At 37.5% G+C, this 24,485-nt stretch overlaps 1 protein-coding gene and 1 long non-coding RNA gene across 2 annotated transcripts in view; one reads left to right on the plus strand and one right to left on the minus strand.

The window, feature by feature from the left end:
• Positions 1-14,671, plus strand: part of LOC141671794 (uncharacterized) — a 38,841-nt gene extending 24,170 nt beyond the window's left edge. The window contains exon 3 of the long non-coding RNA XR_012555249.1: positions 14,614-14,671. This is a non-coding gene — a long non-coding RNA (uncharacterized LOC141671794). The remainder of the gene's footprint in view (positions 1-14,613) is intronic.
• Positions 14,672-20,481: 5,810 nt separating this feature from the next.
• LOC141674757 (uncharacterized) lies at positions 20,482-23,002 on the minus strand. Its single transcript, XM_074481456.1, has 3 exons — positions 21,951-23,002; positions 21,482-21,806; positions 20,482-21,132 (listed from the first exon to the last, which is right to left on the minus strand). Exons 1-3 carry the CDS (start codon positions 23,000-23,002, stop codon positions 20,482-20,484), a joined length of 2,028 nt encoding a protein of 675 aa, XP_074337557.1.
• Positions 23,003-24,485: the final 1,483 nt, after the last annotated feature.

Here is a 24,485-nt window from a genome sequence, read left to right on the forward strand (position 1 = left end):
CACTTTTTTTTGCGAGGGTGTTAACTGCTAAACATAAGAGAGAGGAGACATTGTTATCAGTGAAAGAAGCGTGGGAATGGTTCAGCTAAATTTTTTCAGTGACTGGTCCAGTGATTGTTCAGATAAATAAGAATGGTCCAGCTACATGCAAATTTAACCAAACAATCAGAATAGTAAAATATTAATTGGTCCAGTTCAGGAGGAATCATTCTTCAGTAAACAAACGGACCCTTAGCAAATACAAGTGTTGGACACTACTAGTTGTGGGATTCACAATTTTAAAAACCAGATGCAGAAGGATTGTTTTTTACTTTAGTTTTGAACAAGGAAAATGAAAACATTGTATTTTATTGATTAATAATAAGTATTACATTTAATCTTATAATAAAAATTAACAATAATACCCAACATAACCACTTCCTTTTTCTTTCTTTATTGTTTGCTTCTCATTTTTTGAACAATAAGCTTTTTCATTTTTCTTATTTTTGTCAAATATTCAGATTCTAATAAAGAAAAATTATTTTGTACACATCCTTGACCAGTGGACTGGATCGAATAAACATTTTGGATACTGCGACAACCAGGTAATACACAGAATGCGCTATTCTTCTGTCTTCTATGTCTGCTCAACCCATGATCATGAACCTATATATATCATGTTATATCAGGGTGACGGGGCCTAAAGGTTTTGAAGAGAAGGATGATAACAATGAGGAAATTATGGGAGGAGGCTTATCACTTGTCGCATGCAAGCATAACAACTCGGCTTCTCCCCTGATCTGTATGTATATCTTTTCTATGATTGTCATTTAGGATTACTTGTTTATATATTAGTGATGTGGCTCAAATGCCATATTCAGGGTTTGATTTTTTTTTACGTATGTTAAGTGTGTTGGATATTAATCTAAACATTTTGGATACTGCCACAACCATTATTAGAAGTAGTAGTTGCTATTTTCTTGCCATGTCCCTGGCAATTAGTTTGAGTATTAAACGTTGTATTTCCATTCTGTAAGAGTTATCATCTGAATGCATTTTGTTTTTCTCAGTTTTAGAACAAACACTTGTGTAGAATTACCCTAGTTTATTTTTCTTGTGCCAACATTTGGTATCAGAGCGATATCACCAGTACATGACCAAGTACATGTCCAAGTCTGCGACCTCAAAACCTACAGAACACACAAGCATGGACACACCCAAATAGAAAGAAGGATCACTAGGACTCAGTTATCCAATGTTGACACGGACCAACTACACTGCCTGGTCGGTAAAAATGAAAGCCTTTATGGAAGCACAAGGAGTATGGGGGGCGATTGAAACAGATGATGTGAAGGAGAAAAGTGTAAAATTAGAACCATGCCTGGACAAGATAGCACTTGCAGCCATATATCAGGGAATACCTGAGCATATGCTGCTGACGGTGGCCGAAAAAAGGACGGCCAAGGAGGCATGAGAAGCCATCAAAACTATGAGCATTGGTGCTGAGCGAGTGAAGCAAGCCAAAGTGCAAAATTTGAGAGCTGAGTTGGATCTGTTATCTATGGGGGAGACAAAATTATTAAATGACTTTTGTATGAAGTTGTATGGATTGGTAACCAACATTCGAGTGTTGGGAGAAACCGTGGATGAGACAAGTGTGGTCAAGAAATTGTTGAGAGCCGTCCATTCGAAGTATGTGACAATTACAAGCACAATTGAACAGTTTGGAAATATGGAAGAGATGATGGTGGAAGACATCGTAGGTCCATTGGAGGCTCACGATGAGAGAACAAGAGGAGTAGTTGAAGACAAAGGGGGCAAATTATTGATGACGGAAGAAGAGTGGCTAAGGAGTGAGTCACCTGATGGAAAGTTGTTGTTAACCCGTGAAGAATGGGTGAAGCCAGCAAATAGGGGAGGTAGTGATCAGAGATTCAGACGAGAGTCAAGTGGTGGCATTCGTGGGGGACGCGATCATAGTAAAATGAGGTGTTTCAATTGCAATATACTCGGACACTTTGCATATGAGTGTTGAAAACCTCGCCGTGACAAGGAGCAGAAAAATGAACAGAAATCAGAGGCAAACTTGACGCAATATGAGGGAGATGAACCTGCATTACTCTTAACTGAATGTAGAGAGGAAGAGAATAATGTAGTGTTGCTTAATGAAGGAGTATAACGCCACAGCTCAAGCCAGAAACCGAGAAGAAAGCAGAATCCAGCCTCTGGTATCTGGATAATGGAGCAAGTAACCACATGACGGGGTTACGCTCCAAGTTCTATGAGTTGGATAAAGCAGTGACCGGACGTGTAAAATTTGGAGATGGGTCAGTTGTACATATAAAAGGGAAGGGCTCAATGGCTTTTAAGTGCAAGAACGGAGAGAAACATATATTACGCGAAGTTTACTACATTCCGTCACCTTGCAGCAATATTATAAGCTTGGGACAACTCTGAGAGGAGGGAAATAAGGTGGTTCTCAACGGTGAATATTTATGGGTGTATGATGTGAATGAAAGATTGTTGATGAAAGTACAAAGGTCTGCAAATCGTTTATACAAGGTGTTGCCAGAGGACAATGCACGTGTGTGTTTGAGCGCTAAGGTGGAGGAAGATTCTTGGCTTTGGCACTCCCGTTTGGGACATGTCAACTTTCAGACGATGAGCATGATATCGAGGGAGGAGATGGTTCACGGTATACCAAAATTGATGCAGCCAAAAGGCATATGTGAGGGATGCCTAATGTCTAAGCAAGCCAGGAAACCGTTTCCTCACCAGGCGAATTTTGCAGTAAAGAAGGTACTAGAGCTTATATATGGAGACATTTGCGGACCTATCACACCTGAAACATGTGCAGGAAATAGGTACTTTCTTCTTCTAGTTGATGATTTCAGTCGAAAGATGTGGGTGTATATGCTAAAATGAAAAGGTGAAGCACTCGAGGCCTTCAAGAAATTCAAGGTACTTGTTGAAAATGAAACAGAGCAAATGGTGAAAGTGTTACGAACGGATCGAGGTGAAGAATTCTGTTCAAATGAATTCAAAAATTCTGTAAAGAAAATGGCATAATACGGCATTATACAACTCCCTACACCCCACAGCAAAACGGGGTAGTAAAGAGAAGGAACCGCACTGTGATTGCAATGGCCAGGAGTATCTTAGCAGGGATGAGTCTACCTTTGAAATTATGGGGGGAAGCTGTGAGTACTCGATATATGTTCTAAATCATTTACCTACAAAGATTCTACATGGGAGAACTCCCTATGAGGCGTGGACAGGTAAGAAACTGGATCTCAGCTACCTTAAAATCTTTGGTTGTGTTGCTTTTATGAAATTACCTTCAATTCACACGACTAAGCTTGATAATCGAAGTAAGGCGGCGGTATACCTTGGAAAGGAGCCTGGAACAAAAGGGTATCGTTTATACGATCCAAACAATGGTTCGTTATGTGTTAGCAGAGATGTGACTTTCAATGAGAGGAAATCTTGGGAGTGGGAATAATATGATGGAGAAACAGGTACATTCAGTGTGACATGAATTTTTAGTAACACCACAGAAGAAGCTGACACTACTGAGACTGAAATGACAACACCAGTTCAGTCACACAGTATGAACTCAGAGAACAGGCCTGGTAGCAGCATAGAACAAAGCACAAGATCATACACGGATAGTGAATCAAGGCGATTCAGGTTGATCAATGATATTTATGCGAATAGTGAAAGAATAGAACTTGATGACCTGTGTGTTTCAAACAAGCAGCAAGCGAAAGTAAGTGGAATGAAGTGATGCAAAGTGAAATACATTCGATCGAGAAAAACCAGACCTGGATATTAACTGATCCACCTAAAGGACACAAGCCAATTGGTCTTAAGTGGGTTTACAAGTTAAAGAAAGATACAAATGGGGAAATCTTGAAGCATAAGGCACGACTTGTGGCAAAGGGCTATGTGCAGAAATATGGGGTTGATTTTGAAGAAGTATTCACTCCGGTTACATGTTTAGAGACAGTACGGTTGCTCCTTGCTCTTGCTGCAAAGAATGGTTGGGGAGTACACCATTAAGACGTGAAATCGGCATTTCTCAATGGAGAAATTCAGGAGGAGGTGTACGTCACAGAGCCACAGGGGTTCGAAAATAAAGGTGAGGAACATAAAGTGTATAAACTGTGTAAGGCATTGTATGGCCTTCGTCAAGCACCTCGAGCTTGGTACTCACGCTTGAATAAGTGTCTTACTAGCCTTGGTTTTTCGAAATGCCCTTATGAACATGCAGTTTATGTAAGGCGTGAATAAAGTGAGTCGTTGATAATTGGAGTTTATGTTGATGATTTGCTTATCACTGGAACTAGCAAGTCAAAGGAGATGAGCAGAATCTTTGACATGATAGACTTGGGAAAGCTGTCACATTACTTGGGGATCGAAGTTAAGTAAGAAGGTGATTGTATCGAGCTATGACAGACAGCATATGTAAAACGATTTTTGGAGAAGGCTGGTATGAGGGATTGCAACCCTGTCAAATACCCTATGGAGCCCAGAATCCAGATTGATAAAGATGCAAAAGGGAGGGCTGTAGAGTCTGCAGCATACAGAAGCGTGATAGGGAGATTGAGATACCTGGTACACACCCGACCAGACATCTCATTTGTTGTTGGAGTGGTGAGTCGCTTCATGGAAATGCCAACTGTTATGCATCAAGGAGCTGTGAAGAAAATACTCCGTTATGTGCAAGGTACGTTGGATTATGGGATTGAATATTGTCGAGGGACTGGGAAATATTTGCTTGCAGGATACTCCGATAACGACCTAGATGGTAACTAAGATGATCGAAAGAGCACAGGAGGGGTTGTTTTCTATTTAAATCAAAGCTTGATTACTTTGGTATCACATAAACAAAGATGGCAGCTACCGGGGCTGCTTGTCAAGGCATATGGCTGCATAATTTGCTTAGGGAGATAACTGATGAGAAGCCTGGACCCGTAGTAATCTATGTGGACAATAAGTCAGCTATAGACTTAGCTAAAAATCATGTCTTTCATGGTAGAAGCAAGCATATAGATATACGCTATCACTTTATTCGCCAATGTATTGAACGTGGTGAGATTGTTATTCCACATGTAGCATCAGAGGAGCAGAGAGCTGATATACTTACAAAGGCATTGTCAGTGGTTAAGTTTGAGAAGATGCGGACTTTGTTGGGTGTGAAGAATCTACAGAAGAATGTTTAGATTAAGAGGGAATATGTTGGATATTAATCTAAACATATTTATTTAAATAAAGTATTTATGTAGTTTTCTTTTAATTAAATACATGACCCAGTCATGCAGCAGTAGAGTAGTTTTAGGAGTCTGTTTAAGTAGTAGTAGTGGGTGGTTATTAGAAGTAGTAGCTATTTTCTTGCCATGTCCCTGGCAATTAGTTTGAGTATTAAACGTTGTATTTCCATTCTTTAAGAGTTATCATCTAAATGCATTTTGTTTTTCTCAGTTTTAGAACAAACACTTGTGTAGAATTACCCTAGTTTATTTTTGTTGTGCCAATAAAGTGTTAGATATAAGGTTTGATTGGGATGGGTTTTGATTGGTGATCGATTTAACACATTTGTTTGATTGATACCACTTAGATGAGTGCTACTTGCTAGGGTTCTCAACAATATTTCCAAAAAACAATCTCACACAACTCAAATAATATAACTTTAGTATAAATAGACAATAATAACTTGTTGACTCCATTATAGAATAAAATTAAACAAAACTTGAAGAAGATAATATAATTATATGTTATCCTAATAAAGTAAATAATGTAAATGTTGGATTTTGAGAACCTTTTATATTGCTTCCAAATAGGTTCCTAGGCCTTCTAAGTAGATATCTAGCTCTGCCACATGTATTCACCAATATATATATATATCTATCTATACTATACTCAACACCCTCTATTTTTTAGTTGGTTGGTTGTTTGGTACAGTTGTTTGGTACGGTAAATAACAACCGTCAGATCTAAAGACATAAAGATATATAGATGGGAACAGTTGAATATAATAATATAATAATATTATATTAATATTTAAATTGCTCTCATAGGTTGAGGGTTCGAATTCCGTCAACAGCGTATTACGTTGAAATGTAAATACTAGATCGTTTCTAAATTTCTACATATACAATTTTTTGATTTCAATCTTTTTATGTTTAGTCGTGAATTGATTATAATCTAAAAATACCTAATTGGTAGCATTTGTTTCGTTCGTAAGCGCTATACGAAAATTGTTAATCCACCGTTGGCTACCAACATCCAAATTATGTTTCTTTATAAATTTATCTAGATCTATATATAATATATATGGTAAAATGTTTAAAAGGAACAAGTTAATATGGTTTGAGCATGTAGTCGACAAGTGACATATATTACTTATATGATTAGTTTTAAAATGCAATTAAATGGCTCCAAAAGTTTAACTGTCATGTAAATATATAATAATACAAAAACATAGAAAAATAATTTTAACCCTTTGATTTGACAGGATTTTGCCCTCTTGGTATATGAAAAACAATGAGATTAAGAAGGTAGTACGTTGAGCGAAATAATTAACGTGCCTCTGTTGTTTTTGATGAATAATTACGAATCTTGTTTTTTAAATTTCTTGCCAAGTTATTTGGTCTTATTGATTATTTTCTTATGAAAATATATAAAGTGACCTCTCTTTATCTTTGTAGTTTTTGGATATATGTGTATTAATTTAATAATAATAGCAATAATAATAATAATATTAATAATAATAATAATAATAATAATTTTGTTGCAAACTAAAGCTGTTCTTATGAATATTGTAATATAAACTGAGTAAAATCAAAAAGATGCTGGAACTACTTCTATTATGCCAAATGAATAATACAGACTAAATAGAAAGCAAACAAACGTGAGAGTTAAAACAAGGCTCCTCGACAACTACGCTCCTAAAATAGATGAACCACTAACCATTTATTTCCCCTACCTCTCCTAAACTTATGCTATTGTTGCATGACTGAGTCCACAGACAAACTGCAAACGGTAATAAACCTAAACACCAACAAATAAATACAAGTTTAGATTAAAAGTTCCAACATATTCCCCCGTAATCTAAACTTGTTAAGATAGATTCTTCACACCAAGGTTCCGCATTTTCTCGAATTTGAACGCTGCAAGAGACTTTGTCAAAACATCTGCACGTTGCTTCTCCGAACAGATATGCTTCACTTCGATTTCTCCTTTCTCAACACAGTCTCTAATAAAATGATAGCGTATATCTATATGCTTGCTCCTACCGTGAAAAACCGGATTCTTGGCTAGATCAATGGCTGATTTATTATCTATATAGATTGTTACTGGACCAAGAAGCTCGCCTGTATTTTTGATAATAGATTCTTCAACTAAATAGCCTGACACGCTGCAGTAGTCGCTGCCATAAACTCAGCCTCACACGAACTAAGAGCTACGCATCTCTGTTTTTGAGAAACCCATGTTACCGTACTATCGTTTAGATAGAAAGCCATTCCTCATGTACTCTTACGATCCACAACATTCCCCACCAAGTCGCTGTCTGTGTATCCCGTTAGTATGTCATTTCCACTATCCTTCGTGTACACCAGCCCATAGTTCAGAGTTTCTTTTACGTAACGTAACACGCGCTTTGCAGCATTCAGATGCATAGAGGTAGGTTTCTCTATGAATCTACTGATAATACCTACCGAGTAAGCGATATCAGGCCTAGTGTGAACCAAATAGCGTAAACCACCAATCAAACTTTTGTAAAATGTTGCATCAACCTCCTTTCCTCCTTGATCTTTGGTGATGACATCCTTTGGATCCATTGGATGCTTAACTAGATTGCACTCTGCCAACCCAGCCTTTTCTAGTATCTTTTTCGCGTATGCCTCCTGGTTCAACACGATATGACCTTTGTTCTGCTTTACCTCGATGCCCAGGTAGTGTGACAAAAGTCCCAGGTCACTCATATCAAATCTTTGACTCATCTGTGCTTTAAACTCCTCTATGATGGCCTTTCTAGTCCCCGTATTTAGCAAGTCATGGACATACACTACGATTATCAAAACATCATCCCCAATTTTCTTAGTATAAACAGCATGTTCATGAGGGCACCTACTGAAACCAAGCTCCTCCAAACATTTGTTCAACTTCGAGTACCAGGCCCTTGGTGCCTGTCGTAATCCGTACAATGCTTTGTGCAATCTGTAGACTAAGTGTTCCTTCCCCCTTTTTACAAATCTTTCTGGCTGTGCTACGTATACCTCTTCCTCTATTTCACCATTTAAAAATGTTGTTTTTACATCAAGGTGGTGCACCTCCCAGCTATTTTTTGCAGCAAGAGCGAGAAGTAAACGCACTGTCTCCAATCGAGTTACGGGGGCGAATATTTCTTCGAAATCAATTCCCCTTCTCTGCACGTAGCCCTTCGCAACAATCCTTGCCTTATACTTCACTATATTTCCTACTGCATCTCTCTTCAGTTTAAAAACCCACTTCAAATTTATCGCCTTATGTCCATTTAGTAGAGCTGTCAAACTCCATGTTCTATTCTGCTCAACTGAATCTATTTCCCTTTCCATGGCCTGTTTCCACAAACAATTTTTTGATGCCTGAGTGTAGTTTTCAGGTTCATCTGCAGCCACAAGGAACAACTCATCTTCATTCAGTTCCATATGTTCAGCATCATATACTTCCGCAAGAGACTTATACCTTTTAGGTGTACTGCTACAGCTTGTCCCAGACTCTGTACTTGACGAGTTTTGTGTGTGTGAGGACTCTATTGATGTATCAGAATTCGAGACGTGCCCTGACTCTTCTGGGTTATCAATATCACTTCCAACTGTATCATCCTCTCCCGTTGTTTCGTCATTCTGCACTGTATCAATGCCCAATCCCGAAATAACAAACTTTACTTTATCTGCAATTTCAGTCTCAAATTCGTAAGCCCAAGCCCATGATTTTTTCTCTTCAAAAACAACGTCTCTGCTTATGTTCAGTTTCTTACTCACTAGGTCATACAATCTATATGCTTTTGTCCCAGGCTCCTTACCCAGGTGTATTACAGCCTTGCTCCTGTCATCCAACTTCTTCATGTTCACAGTTGGAATCTTCATATGAGCTACACAACCAATGACACGTATATGCCCTACATATGGTTTCTCACCTGACCATGCTTCATACGGTGTGACTCCAGATACAGCTCGTGTGGGCAACCGATTCAGCAAATAGATTGCATGTCGTATGGCCTCTCCCCAAAACTGACTTGGCATATTCATCTCCTTGAGCAAACTTCATGCCATTTCAATCATTGTCCTGTTACGTCGCTCAACCACCCCATTTTGTTGAGGTGAGTAGGGCGCCGTAAAGTGCCTATTTATGTCATTTTCTTCACAAAAATTCAAGAACTCTTTTGAACAGAACTCACCACCTCGATCCGTCCTGAATGTTTTGATCTTCCTTTCATCTCCGTCCTCTACCAGTGCTTTGAACCGTTTAAAAGTTTCAAATGTTTCACTCTTTTCTTTCAACAAGTAAGCCCACATTACACGACTATAATCATCAACCAATAAGAATACATACCTATTTCCAGCCATCATCGACAAATCACCATGTACCAACTCCAACACTTTGCTTGCACTATAATTTGTATGAGTTGGGAATGTTTTTCTCACATGCTTAGACATTAAACACCCTGTGCACACGCCCTTTAATTGTTGTAACTTTCGTAGTCCTTGCACCATCTGCTTCGTCACCAGCTCTTGCATAGCTTTGAAGTTTAAGTGACCGAACTTGGAGTGCCACAACCACTCTCGACTACAATCTTCTGTGAGCAAACAGTCGACTTCACCAGTGTTAATTATGATTTTATATAGCCTGTTCACAGATCTCTTAAACTTCATAAACAGGGTTCCTTTTGTATCTCGTACCCACAAATAATCCCCACACATAGAGATCTTGTATCCTTCTTCAGCCATCTGACCAAGGCTAATGATATTGCTACAAAGTGCTGGTATATAGTATACATCATGAAGCATACGTTCACTGCCATTCTTGCATCTCATTTGCACCGAGCCCTTTCCTTTTATCTCCACCAATGACCCATCACTAAACTTCACCTGCCTTATTATTTCTTCATTCAACTCCTTAAATTTCGACTTTTATCCGGTCATGTGATTGCTTGCACCGTTATCTAGGTACCATAAGTTTGACACCACTTCATTATCACACTTATTTTGACTCAATCTCGGATTTACTTTCTCTTCATTTATCAGCATGACATTCTTCATTCTTTTATCACTTTCTGCCAACAAGAGTGCGGGTGCATCATCTAGTACTTGAGCAATATTCACCTCCTCCCTTTGTTCTTTGTCTCGTTTTGTTTTTTTTATACTCTATTGCGAAGTGATCATACCCAAGGCAATTCTAACAACAAACTTTGCTCTTGTCACTATTGCTATAAAACGAGTCCTTTCCTCTAAATTTCTCTGAGCTCCCTTCATTTCTATTCGACCTTTTGATCCACTCCTCCCTAGTGAGCAACAGTTTACTTTCCTCCTAGTCTTTCTTTCTCCACTCCTCTTCAGTGAGAAGTAACTGGGTTGTGGCTCCATTGCTTTCAATTTGTCCATGTAACCTCTCCTCATGTGCTTTCAATGAGCCAATGACTTCTTCAATGCTCATTTGTTCGAGATCACGAAACTGCTCAATAGCAGATGTAATTTGTAAGAACTTTTGTGGCATAGCTCTTAGCACCTTCTTAACGACATATGCCTCCGTCATCTCATCACCCAAAGTGCGTATATTCGTCACTAAGCCATTGAGCTTCAGACAGAAATCATCCAGAGATTCTCCCTCCTTCATACTCATAGCCTCAAACTCTGACCTTAGAGTTTGAATTCTCGCCGTTTTCACCTACTCTGCTCCCTGACACAGCACCTTTACTGCTTCCCAGGCCTCCTTCGAGGTTTCTTTCTCCGCTATGGACAGAAGTATATCTTCAAGAATTCCCTGATAGATAACGGCCAACGCGATCTTATCCTTCTTCTTATCGACTGCAGTTTTCGGGTCCTTGGACGACACTGCTTCCCATATCCCATGAGCTTCCATACATGCCTTTGTCTTTAAGGCCCACACTGTGTAGTTCCCCCTCGTTAACATGGGATAACTCAACCCAACTGCATTCTCCTTGCTTTTCTCGGTTTCCATCGTCCTTGGTCTGGTCATACACTTTGGCATGAACCAGATATGTGAGGCTCTGATACCAAAATGTTGCAAACTAAAGCTGTTCTTTTGAATATTGTAATGTGAACGGAGTAAAATCAAAAAGATGCTGGAACTACTTCTATTATGCCAAATGAATAATACAGACTAAATAGAAAGCAAACAAACGTGAGAGCTAAAAACAAGGCTCCTTAACAACTACGCTCCTAAAATAGATGAACCACTAACCATTTATTTCCCCTACCTCTCCTAAATTTATGCTACTGTTGCATAACTGAGTCCACAGACAAACTGCAAACGATAATAAACCTAAACACCAACAAATAAATACAAGTTTAGATTAAAAGTTCCAACAAATTTTAATTTATTTGCAATATTATATTAATATTAATATTTACTGCTACAGGTGTGATGCAAGAATCATTTCGTAGTTGTTAGGGCTAGAATTCAATATATAGTAGTGACAACCTCCATACTAGTTACTAGCTTATCATGTATATTTTTATAGACATTTAATACGAACAACCAAAAAACAGTCGTATATATTTGGTAATTATCTTATAAATAAACCCTCTCAGCTCTTATTGTATATAGTTATTATATTGTTAACTATTTTTATGTAGGAGAATGGTTTATTGGTTTTGGTTTTGTTGGTAATTTATGTTCCTCGGTATGGACTGATGTATAAGCTAAAACTCTTTTATATATTTTTTCGGTAGAAATATCAGTAACTGCAAAAATCTAACTCAAAATATAAGGTTTAGCTTGTTCTTTCAAGCTTGATCGGAGAATTCCCTTTTTAATGTTCAGAGTTGGATACTAACATTATTAAGGTATCTGGTATTTACTTGGAGAAAGATTCTGAGCAGTATGAATGTTTTGTAAGCATATACAAGTTTGGAGTACCAAATCAGTATTGCTAATTTGAAAGTCCAGGCTGGAAGATTAATTTGTATGTGTTTTCTTTTCAGCACATCAAGCGCCCTGTGTTCTGGATGCCAGAATTTGATGGGAAAAGGTTTAAACAATGGACCCCTGAATTTTGTTCCAGGAAATTGTGCGAAGCGGTTGATCCAGTATCACCAGTTGCATCTTAATGCTAATGTAGAACTTCTTTTTTTTGAGTTGGTCTTCATGAGCATAGGTCACATTTACTTATTGTATTCATGATTTTATTCATAGGGTCCCAGAGGGTACTTGTTTCAGATTTTTTTGCACCCAGTGCCAAAAGGAGATGGTACTTCTCACAATGCAAGAATCGCCCTAAAGGCTGCTCCTTTTGCTCAGGTTGGTGCTATTAAATTTTACCTGTATATTGTTTAAATTAAAAATGGTAAAAGAAATTAAGAATTGTTATACATAACATTCGATGTTGACTGGACAACATTTTAGATTATTTGATAAATTTTGTTGCAAGTATATTTTGCAATATTCTTCTTGTGTGACTAGTTCATCTTAAAAAGGCACTCTCTGGCATATATATTTATTGACTAGTTATTCTTAAAAAAGCCTCTAGAAAATCTATATTGCTAATTATAGTTTACCATTATTGTTGGAAGTGGAGTTCAAATGTTTACAATCCTGGACACTTAAAATAGCTGGAATACGGCATGTAATGAGTCTCACTACAGTTCAAACCACGCGATTCTGGGTTGTTTATGTATTTTGTCTTAAAACATTGTTTTTACTTCTTTAGCGTGGCAGTGTCAAGTCTGTAAGCAGAAGCCGGGTTGGGGTTAAGGTATATCATCTTATTTATTTCTCTACTGATCTTCTGTCTTTTGTCCTGTGTTTCAAATTTCTATTTTTTGAGATGTTAAATTGGAAGATTCTACCTATATTTTGTTATATTATTCTATGATATAATTAGTGTATCTAGAAGTTTATAACATATTATTAGATGCTATCAGTTTTATGAATAGTCTATTTTCCATTTGTATTTCAATTCTTCTTTACAAATTACTATAAACCTTAGCTCATTTTTTTCCCAGCTATGTAATTTTTCTTTCGTGTACTTTTAGAAGGTACAGCTGAAACGCTTCCTGCACTATCCAAAATTGGTTTTGAAACTGGTATCGTGAAAGAGTTTCTCAACTTTGATATGCCTAGCGAACACCAGACATTTCAGGTGAAATTGTTGTTCATTCCTATAATGCAACGGTGGAGGCTGTCTATCAAAATTTGCGTGTAGTTCACGATGGTCAAATTTGCGTTGTTTTTACTCCAGATCTTAAGGTTAGGCTTACAAATCTGATGGTAATGTAATTTGTGGCAAGATTTTGCTGCAGTCAGGCTAAAACTTTTACAATTTAATGTGTGGGACTTTTGTATTCGGAATATTGAGCAATTTATATATGGAAATACCTTGCTACCTCAGGTGATACACTGACCGTACTTAATCACATCATGCCTCAAAGTATACTGTTTTATGAGTGCACTATATATATATAAAATAAAAAAGGAAACTCAATGTTATCCTTTCCAGGTTGACAGGCTTCGGTTTTTGTCCTGCGAATATAAGCATACTGTTGAGAATGATTCATCCTACTTGCAATCTAGTACATCAAAAAGATATTCTGATGCGTAAGTATTCTTCATATTTCCTACAGTAATCATTGTATAAATTAGCTCAATCTATTTTATGATGGCCATTCAGCCATCTTGGTCTTCTATGTTAGTTATCAATAATTTTTATTTATACATATATAATTGGATGTGAATTTAGGTACACAATCCAAATAAAGCAGAAATTTGGTCTGTGCACCGAGCTTTTTTATTCTGGTACAATTGAATTGCTTTCTTTTATCTGTTTGTATAATTTCATGTGAGATAGTGTTACTTTCCAAGTCAACATAATGTATGAATCACTAGTAACATTCACCATCCAAAAACTCCTGATCACTTTTAATATGATCTTCCCAGCTGGTTCATATAAGTTGTGTCTTAACGTTTATGAATCATAGTACAGGGATGGACACACACTCCAGAACTCCAGATTAATATTCCTAGCTGGCTTATATATAATGTGTCCTAACGTTTATGAACTGCAGTATAGGAATGAATAATTTTTTCTTTACGATCTGAACATTTTTGAATATTGTATTTCAATCTCTGTAATTACAGCCAACAGGATTGTGTATATTTCTCAGGCTCTTCATCTTACCTTCAAGTACCCGTGTTGGACACTCCACAATTGGACATGTACACTCGGATTTGGACACTTATTTTAGAATAAATACCAAAAATACCTCCGTCGCCTAAAGATGAAACTAAGAACAACTGGCAAGGTCTTCTTAGTATGTATTGCTAAAATTGTTGCAAACATGTTGATGGTGAATTGGAGTAATGTATTTACATAATTGTTAATCCTTGTTATCTTTCTCCATTGTATAGATGTCAGAAGTGGTCAACTTAAGGTGGGACTTGATTGATCACAATTATGCAGCAGGGATGAATTCAAGAAGTAAGTTTAATTTATTATTTATTTTTCTTTGTCTTTTGTTACCATGCTTTTGAGCTTTCTTCTTCAGGTTTTGTTTTATGCCTTCAAATTCTATTTATAATGAAAAACTGGACATATTTATCACAGAACCAAACTAATTCCTTAATCTGATTTAGTAGCTAGACGATAACTGTTGCAAGTCCGTTGTTCTATATTTGTGCCTATTGAGTATTGACATAGTTGACTGGGATGCATATATGTATGGATCTATAGATGGACTAATCCTTAGAGGTTTATTAGTTAAGGTTTTAATAATATTCAAAATAATCAAGGCAGGTTGTTTATCATAGCTATTCCTTAGGAATTAATATATTATATTAAGTGAAGAAACTAAGAATTCATCTACGAAGGTCTGTCCTGCTTGCAAATTTTTTCTGAAGCTATTTGTGTACGACACACACATGGTCACATGCTCACAACCAACATTTACCATAATCTGTAACTACGTGAAACAAATGACATATGAATAATATTTTGATCAGTGATATGTATATGAAAGATGTGTCAAGTTTTCACAAATAGAGCTAAAATTGTTGATTTAATTTTTTTTATTAAAATGATGTAGGACAACTCTAGTTATGATGGATATATAAACTAAAAATGATAACGATGATAGAATTTAGGCGGATGAACAGCTAGCATAACAGCCGTTATCCCAAGGGTTTCTGAACAACAAAATGCAGAAGAGACCCAATTTAGGATTCAAAGATATTCGAGTAATCAAGTCTTATATAATATTCCCTTGTGCTTATATAGGGAAGAAAAAACCTAATAAAAGAATTATGGAACAAGGTTTGATGACATTTAGGCTTATTATATAGGGTTTGTCTAGCGTGTGCCCATGGGCACATACTAAAGGCACATGCTAAGAACTACAACTTATAAAATTTGGAGTATTTTGATTGGTGGAGTTGTTGAAAATGCAGGGTACCGGTCCATCATTATTAAGAAGCGTTGGCCAATCAAAACAAGCTAAAATCACAAAAGTTTGTGCTTATTGTATGCCCATGGGCACACCACAGAAAAACCGTATTATATAACCTACTACATTTTGATAAACTACTAGCGCACATCTGGAACAAATAAATAATTACACTTATTTCTTTACTATATATTATCAAACTTTATGCTCATAAAAATTAAAGTTACGTGTTTGTCAGGCTTGATGGATATATGCTTATTTTTTTTTATTTGTAAAAGTTTGGAAATTGTAATTTGAATTTATACCTTTTTTTTCATGTTCAGTTCACTGATCACTGATACAGTTTATTAGACAAGTTTCCGAGAAATCATTTTTAGCCAATGCTGGCAATTGATATGCCTTCCTAGAAACTATATGCGGTAACAAGTTTCCTAAACTATTATTTAGACTTCCGTTACAGACCATATTGATTTTCCTTTAGAAACATTGTCTAAGGATTTTTTTCCACAATTAAATATGTACATATGTAGTAATGCTAGATATTAATTAGATATCAGAGATATTAATAGGATTATTTTGGATATATGTCAAGTTGGACTTTTCAAAGTTTAAATTCCATGAAATATGCTCTTATTAAATATTAAAGTAAAAGTAAGTTTGGAAAAAGATTTCTAATGTATTTTGGAGTTCTAGCTCGAATTCTCTATACTTGAGGCATGTTGGTTTGTTGTGTACTTCCTAGCAACCCTAATGATTTTTGTATTAATTTCAATAGGTGCTCTGAACTTGCATTTGAATCATAATAATAAGAATAATATATTACTTAAGTAATGAATAGGAAAATAAATAATAATAAGATTATCAGAGGGTTATTTCAAATAAAAATTTATAAATATTGGGGAAATGTTATGATCGGTAGCTATACTGGTAGGCGCAAAAGAAAAGAGAAGTAAAAAGGAGATGGCTTCTCGTTACTTCACCCTGTTTTTGGTCAATGACTTTTACATATGTTCCTGTGTTTCAGCTAGTCCTGCCATACTTGGTAGTTCGAGCAGTGAAGATGGGGATGCCTAATATGCACACAGAGTGGAGTAGCCCACTGGTGCAATCTGGAAGATAACCGTAAATTTAGCACCAAATGGGGACATAACTTGTACATGTTCTTCATCTCGGACATCATACATCAGCAATTTGACCTGGTGTTTATGTTGAAGAACATCAAAGTATTTTTTCAATAGTTTTTTCCCCTGTTCCCCTATTTCTATGTGAAAGCATCTTCTGTTCAGCTGGAGGTTCAATATTAAGACGATATATGTTTTTTGTGGTTACAGTGTGGTTTGTATTTTTGCATCAAATAGCTTGCCTGTTGTTATTTAATTTTTTTTTACATCATGCTGCTACTATTCATGACCTAGCTAAGCATAATATTTCAAAATACTACTAGCACCAAAAGTGATATAAATGCAGCCGAAGGTTCTGAGTTCACTTATAATATGTTCTGTGGCTGTGTTCTGCTGTGCTGCACATTTTGGTATGCATATTGAAGCTTGTTCTTTGCTTATATGCATTTTGACGCTTGTTCTTTGGTTTGTGGTTTACTACGAATTTCTTTCGTTGTACTTTTCCACAGATATATTCACTAGCTAAGGGGATATATGTAGGCGGTGCCAATAGAACGATGGCATTTTTTTTGCGCCATCATGGCATTTCTGGCGAGTTTGTTATTCTGAATTGGAACTCAGAAAGCAGCTCAAAAAATAAAGAAGGGGATGTAACCTCTTAATTAAGTCAGCGGAGGGAATATTTCAAAATCATTCATGTTTTCATTATTTAACGTAAATATGTGTTCTCACAATAAATTTGTCCATTTCGAAAGGAAGTGTGGTAATTTATAGAAAATTTTTATCATGCAAAAGCTAAAAAATTGTTGGGCATTCATATTTCATTAGTAGGTGGTGTTTTTTAAATTCTCGGTTTTACTCCTAGATTCAGGAGTTCAGTTCTCTCGTGGCTACGTACGTGTGAAAGAAGGCTAGACAGAGATGTGCTAGAAGAACCCACACGTACTCCATACTCTTCCTTGTAAGCATTACCACACATTGTTTACGGAGTGGGATTCTGATGTTTCTCCAGACATGGTGGTACTGAATTCCCAAATCTGAGTAAATCATTTTGGATTTGGTGGCGCCTTTCATTCTTTAGAGGATCGGAATCTAGTGCAGTTGAGTCCATGTGATGGTTGTGGTGATTTTCTAATTCTAGTTCAGTGTGTAATATTACAATGTAGTTTATTTGATATCAATCTGGAACCTACCATAGAAGTTAAAGAGAGTTTAGTAGATATGTTGAAGTTTTACCCGTTTAAAATATCTCTGAGCCGACACATCATTTCTTTGGAAGCAGGACAACTTAGAAGAATGGTTGATTTTCTTTTGATTATGTGTACTTTGAATGTTTATAATCAATATAATATGTATCATCCGCAGGTGCAGGAGACAGCATTAGGTGAGACTATTCATTCTGAACAATGTAATCAAGTTATTGCTGGGATTAAGCTGTAGCTCGACGAAGTCCAAGGCAGAGGGTAGATAGCAGATATGGATTCATAACTCTTCCTTAGTGGCTAACTCTCCCCTTTTTAGGTCCTGGATCGCCCTCTCCTATGAGCTTTTCTAATCCCGTTAATCTCGAGATGAGGTGGCCGAGTCCGGTTGACCTTGTCTGCATTGACATTGCCTTCTTTCTTGTATCTTGTAGACCGCTCAGCCTAAGGCTAAAGGATAAAATGTGCTATAAAAGAAAAAAGTCAATTACCGGGGTGAACCATATGGCCCCCAAAAGAACCGCCGTAATCGCTTCAACCTGGACAGATAAATACTTTAAGTCGCTATCTATCCCAAGAACCTAGGTGCCCTATAGGAGATCTCTATGATATAAGACTGATATATGAAAGATAGTGCATAAACAAGAATACTCTAAATGGACGCCTTGATTAGAAAAGAGCAAAATACAGAATTTAAATACACCTGTAGATAGGTGATATGCTAACAATCAGGAAACTAATTCCTAAATTATCTCCAGTGCCTATCGCTTATTCAATCATCTCCTAAACTTACTCTACCGGCCATATGACCAAATCATATACTAAGAACAGGAAATAAATCTTGCAATAAATAAAATAAATAAGCATGGTTTTAGATTAAAACCAACATTCTCCCCTTAATCTAAACTTACTTATTTAGGTTCTTAACACCCAGCAGCAACCTCATTCTTTCAAACTTCACCGTAGCCAGCGCCTTAGTCAATATATCAGCCTTTTGGAGTTCTGTGCTTATGTGCTCGACAACAATCTCCCCCCGTTCCACGCACTCACGGATGAAATGGTAACGAATATCTATGTGCTTGCTGCGTCCATGGAAAACTGGATTTTTGGCCAAATCAATGGCAGATTTATTGTCAATATAAAGCACTACTAGACCGACATCATTTCCTCTGATTTGTCCCAACAAGTTTCTCAACCAAATAGCCTGGCAAGAGGTTGCAGTTGCCGCCATGAACTCAGCCTCGCAGGAAGATAATGCGACGCACCGCTGTTTTTGTGAAACCCATGTCACTAAACTTTCATTCAAGTAGAATGCCATACCCCCGGTACTTCTTCGATCGTCTACGTGCCCGGCAAGATCACTATCTGAGTACCCACTTAGGATATTATTGTTACTATTCTTAGTGTACACCAAACCATATCCCAATGTTCCTTTGATGTACCTGAGTATTCGTTTCGCGGCATGTTGATGCTGAATGGTTGGCTTCTCCATGAATCTGCTGATTATACCCACATAATAGGCTATATCTGGCCTTGTATGAACCAAATAACGTAAACCTCCAACGATACATTTGAACTGAGTTGTGTCCACTAATTTCCCACCTTCGTCCTTTGTTAAACTCTCCTTTGGGTCCATTGGATATTTGGTAGGATTGCATTCCAACATCCCAGCCTTCTCAAGCACCTTCTTGGCATATGCAGTCTGCCTCAATTCGACATAACCAAGTCCCTGTTCCACTTCAATCCCAAGATAGTATGATAGCTTTCCCAGGTTGCTCATATCAAACCGTTTGTTCATTTGTGCTTTAAACTCCTCTATGATCGATACTTTGGTACCTGTCACAAGTAGATCATCGACGTACACACCAATTATCAACAAATCCTCCCTAATTCTCTTCGTATACACTGCATGCTCATATGGACATCGAGAGAAACCGAGTTCTTCCAAACTTCTGCTCAATTTTGCGTACAAAGCACGAGGGGCTTGACGCAAACCATATAGTGCTTTCACAAGTTTATAGACAAGATGTTCCTTCCCCTTCTTTACAAAACCCTCAGGCTGAGTAACATAAACTTCCTCTTAAATCTCCCCATTCAAGAAGGCAGATTTGATGTCCAAATGGTGAATCTCCCATGCGTTCTTAGCAGCTAGTGCCAACAGAAGTCTCACTGTCTCCAAACGAGTCACTGGCGCGAATATTTCGTCAAAATCTCTCCCTGCTGTTGGACATATCCATTCGCAACGATGCGTGCCTTATGTTTTACCACCTCTCTGTTTGTATCCTTTTTCAGTTTAATGACCCATTTCAATCTAATCGCTTTTTGGCCTGCAGGAAGCTCAGTCAACTTCCGCGTATTATTTCTTTCGACTGCATCAATCTCATTCTTCATTGCTTGTTGCCAGCTATGTTCTGTTGCTGCTTTACTATAGCTTGTGGGTTCCTCAGTTCCCATTAGCATAAGCTCATCCTCGTCCAGATCAATCTCTTCAGTTTCCTCGTACAATTCCGACACCTATCTGGTTTTTCTGGGTAGCTCGCTACTTGCTTCAGAATCTGAACTCAAGATGGAGTCTCGAGTAATTGGTGATCCATGCCCAGATGATGTTGTACCCTGAGTGGACATCGAATAATCTGCCTCACCATTGTTCAACTGTCGAGATGGTGGTGGTGTGTCAAAACCCTCCGTCTCAACCCTGTCTTCTTCAGTTTGCAAGTTACATACACTAAAACTGCCTTGATGCTCGCCAACAGTAGTCTCAATTTTCCCCCAACTGTCCCATCCTTTTTCCTCCTCAAATACTACATCACGGCTTACATGCACACTTTTGTTCTCGGGGTCATAAAGTCTGTATGCCTTCGTCTTGGGCTCCTTTCCAAGGTTGATCATCATCTTGCTTCGGTCACTCAACTTAGTTACTTGATTAGCTGGTAGCTTCATATGTGCCAAACAACCGAACACCCTGACATGACTTATATCCGGCTTTCTCTCGGCCCATGCTTCATACGGTATCACACCAGATAACGCTCTAGTAGGTAGACAATTCAGTATATACACCGAGTAGCGTACAGCTTCTGCCCAGAATGTGGATGGCATATTCTTGTCTTTGAGAAAACTTCGAGCCATTTCAACAACAGTTCTGTTCCTACTTTCGACCACACCGTTCTATTTTGGTGAATAAGGAGCAGTGAGTTGTCTAGAGATCCCTGCCTTATCACAGTACGCATCAAATAATTTTGAGTTAAACTCACCCCCTGTCCGTTCTTAGGGTTCTGATCCTTCTTTTACCTCCAGTTTCGACTTTTGCCCTGAAATTCTTGAAAGCTTCAAGTGCCTCATCTTTACTTTTCAAAAAATACACCCACATCACTCTAGTGTAGTCATCGACCAACAAGAAGAAATACTTATTTCCAGCAGTAGTAGATGGTGTTATGGGCCCACACAAGTCACCATGAACTATCTCCAAGGCCTAATTTGCAGTGTAAGTTGCATATCCTGGGAAAGGAGTTCTCACCTGTTTCGACATTAAGCACCATCTGCAAACCTCATTCTGTACTTTTATTTCAGGTATACCATATGCCATTCTTCCAGTTGACATCAGAGTTAAAGCCTTGAAGTTCACATGCCCGAGTCCGGTGTGCCAAAGCCAGGAGTTCTCGCTTGTTTTGGCTAATAAACAATCTGCACTCTCACTATATATAATAATTTTATACAAGCGATTAGTTGAACGTTTTACCTTCATTATCAGCTTTCCTTCTCTTTCGTAGACCCACAGATATTCTCCGTTTAGTACAACTCTGTCCCCTTCTTCAGCCAATTGTCCTAGACTGATTATATTGCTACACAAAGCAGGAATGTAGTATACCTTTTGTAAAAGTCTTTCTTCTCCGGTTCTTTATTTCATCAGAATTGTCCCCCTTCCTTCGATGCGCACTGTGGATCCATCACCAAATTTGACCTGTCCCTTAACACTTTGGTCTAACTGTTTGAACTTTGACAACTGGCCTGTCATGTGGTTGCTGGCCCCGTTGTCAAGGTACCAAACATTGGAATCACCTTGTTTTTCTTTGCTAACTTGATTCAGCCTGGGCGACACTTTTCCTTCGTCCACCAACAATACCTTTTCTGCCATTAGCAAAGCAGGTTCATCATCCATTCTGGCCAAATTCGCCTCCTCCTTTTGCTCCCTTTCCCGTTTTATTTTCTTACATTCCGCAGCATAGTGTTCGTACCCAAGACAGCTGAAACAGCGAACTTTGCTCTTGTCGCGTGTTCCTCGAGTAAAATCTCTCCCATTTCGACCCCTTGAACTCGTAGAGCCCTGTGTTCCACCATTTCCACTCCGTTTCAACCACTCCTCTCTCGTGAGAAATAGCTTGGTCTCGTCTATTTCCTTCTTGGACCATTCTTCTGCTCTTAAAAGTAACTGTCCCCCACTAGTATCACTCTGACCCCTGAGTCTTTCTTCATGGGCTTTAAGAGATCCAACCGTTTCCTCGACAGTTATAGTATCCAAGTCACCAAATTGTTCAATGGTAGAGTCTATTTGAAGGAATTTTCCGGGTACTGCCCTCAGCAGTTTCTTCACAATATAGGCCTCCTGCATTTCTTCTCCTAAAACTCGAATATTTGTCACCAAACTATTGAGTTTCATACAGAAGTCATCGATTACCTCTGTCTCTTTCATACTCAGCTGGGATTCAAACTCAGCCTTAAGAGTTTGTACCCTCGCCTTTTTCACTTTATCAGTACCTAGACACATGGTTTTGACAGCTACCCACGTCTCTTTTGTTGTCTTTTTCTCTGCCACAGACAACAGGATGTCCTCCGGAATGCTCTGATAAATGGCTTCCATTGCCATCTTATCTGTCTTTTCCTCGTCGGGCGTTGTTGAGTCCGCCTCCACAGCATGCCATACTCCTTGTGCTTGCAAATACACCTTCATTTTGATCGACCAGACCGTATAGTTTCCCCTGTTTAACATAGGGTAGCTTAGCCCGATCATACCATCCTTCACTTTGCTTGTCTCTGCCATAGTCCCCTTTGACATGTGCTCTGATACCAGATTATAGGAGATCTCTATGATATAAGACTGATATATGAAAGATAGTGCATAAACAAGAATACTCTAAATGGACGCCTTGATTAGAAAAGAGCAAAATACAGAACAGGAAATAAATCTTGCAATAAATAAAATAAATAAGCATGGTTTTAGATTAAAACCAACATGTCCTACCTATTTAATGCAAAGTAGCTGTCAGAGTCTTGTATGCTTTTAGTAGCTTGTGTCACTGGGTCCGTGGGGAAACCCCTAGGAATTCACATCAGAAACATAGTAAAGTAATAACACAAGGAGAATTAGTAGGAAAATTGAATATCACTTAAATAAGTATTTTAATAATTTTTGATGTTATTTTATTATAAAGAATAATAATAAGTATGGATTGGTGGTATAGATAAAATTCTAATTATTTATTATTAATGATGGTGAGATGTGCGCACTAGTTTGTTGGGTGGTGCATAATATAACAATGTATGTGGATGATAAAATAAAAAATATTAATTTTTGTCATACTATATATTTTATTAATGATTGAAGATGTTTTCATTAACGGCCTGCTCCCGAGTTTTTTAATGGGAAATAAGTAAGTGATTAGGAGGTAAATACTTTCATCCCATTTTTTGGAGTGAAAATTTTGGAGTGAAAGATTGTTAAATTTGCATTCAATAACACTTGCTTTCGCTCCTTTAAAAAACTCGGGAGCACGATTATGGAGGGAAGTGAAACAACTTTACTTACCCTCCACTTGCTTTCCTTCCTTTTTAAAACTCGGGAGCAAGGCCTAAGTCACTACATAGGCTTTTATTTGTGGAATGAGATTGCTAGTTTACAAACAACCATTTAACTCTATTAGAAGGAATCCTTTTTAGATGATGGGCTCAAAAAATAATTCATGCAAGCTGAGCCCTAAAAATAAATAATATCATACTTATGTGGATTTAAAGTTTGTTTAACAAACCCACCAAGTGGTATCAAATATTTAGTTCAACACTCCATAATAATATATCATATGGCTCCCAGTACCAGTCTGGGATAGGCAAGTGGGCTACCCCTGATGGGCTAAAGGTTGAGGCATGTGGGGCTTGGAGTATGAGAGTGGGGATTAAGCAGATGGTTGGGAGTTGCCTCAGTTGTCATACTAATTTTCATACTGATGTATGATATTTTCATTAGTATCAATTTGTATGATAAACTCCAACTATTTCCACTAGTAATGTGTAGTAAATATATAAATAAGTTGTATATTATAAATATGATTCTACCTTAAGTATAATTGACACAGATACACAATATATGGTATACATTATCCCTTTTACACAGGGTTTTATCTCATATAACTTCTCTCATCTAACTTCTCATTATTAGTAATGTGCAAATTAATTCTTTTATTTTTAAATTTTTATTTTCAGTATGAGTATAATTTTTAAATTTGTATTATGTGTTATAAAAATCTTTT

Source organism: Apium graveolens, chromosome 7, assembly GCF_009905375.1.
Source record: "Apium graveolens cultivar Ventura chromosome 7, ASM990537v1, whole genome shotgun sequence".
In the NCBI taxonomy this organism is placed as follows: domain Eukaryota; kingdom Viridiplantae; phylum Streptophyta; class Magnoliopsida; order Apiales; family Apiaceae; genus Apium; species Apium graveolens.

Coding starts and splice junctions, on each gene's coding strand:
- LOC141674757 (XM_074481456.1), bottom strand. CDS start 23,002: ATGGCAGAGACAAGCAAAGTGAAGGATGGTATGATCGGGCTAAGCTAC. Junction 21,807..21,950: donor CAGTTGTCAAAGTTCAAACA/GTTAGACCAAAG, acceptor TGCTTTGTGTAG/CAATATAATCAGTCTAGGAC. Junction 21,133..21,481: donor GGTGCTTAATGTCGAAACAG/GTGAGAACTCCT, acceptor TCACCAAAATAG/AACGGTGTGGTCGAAAGTAG.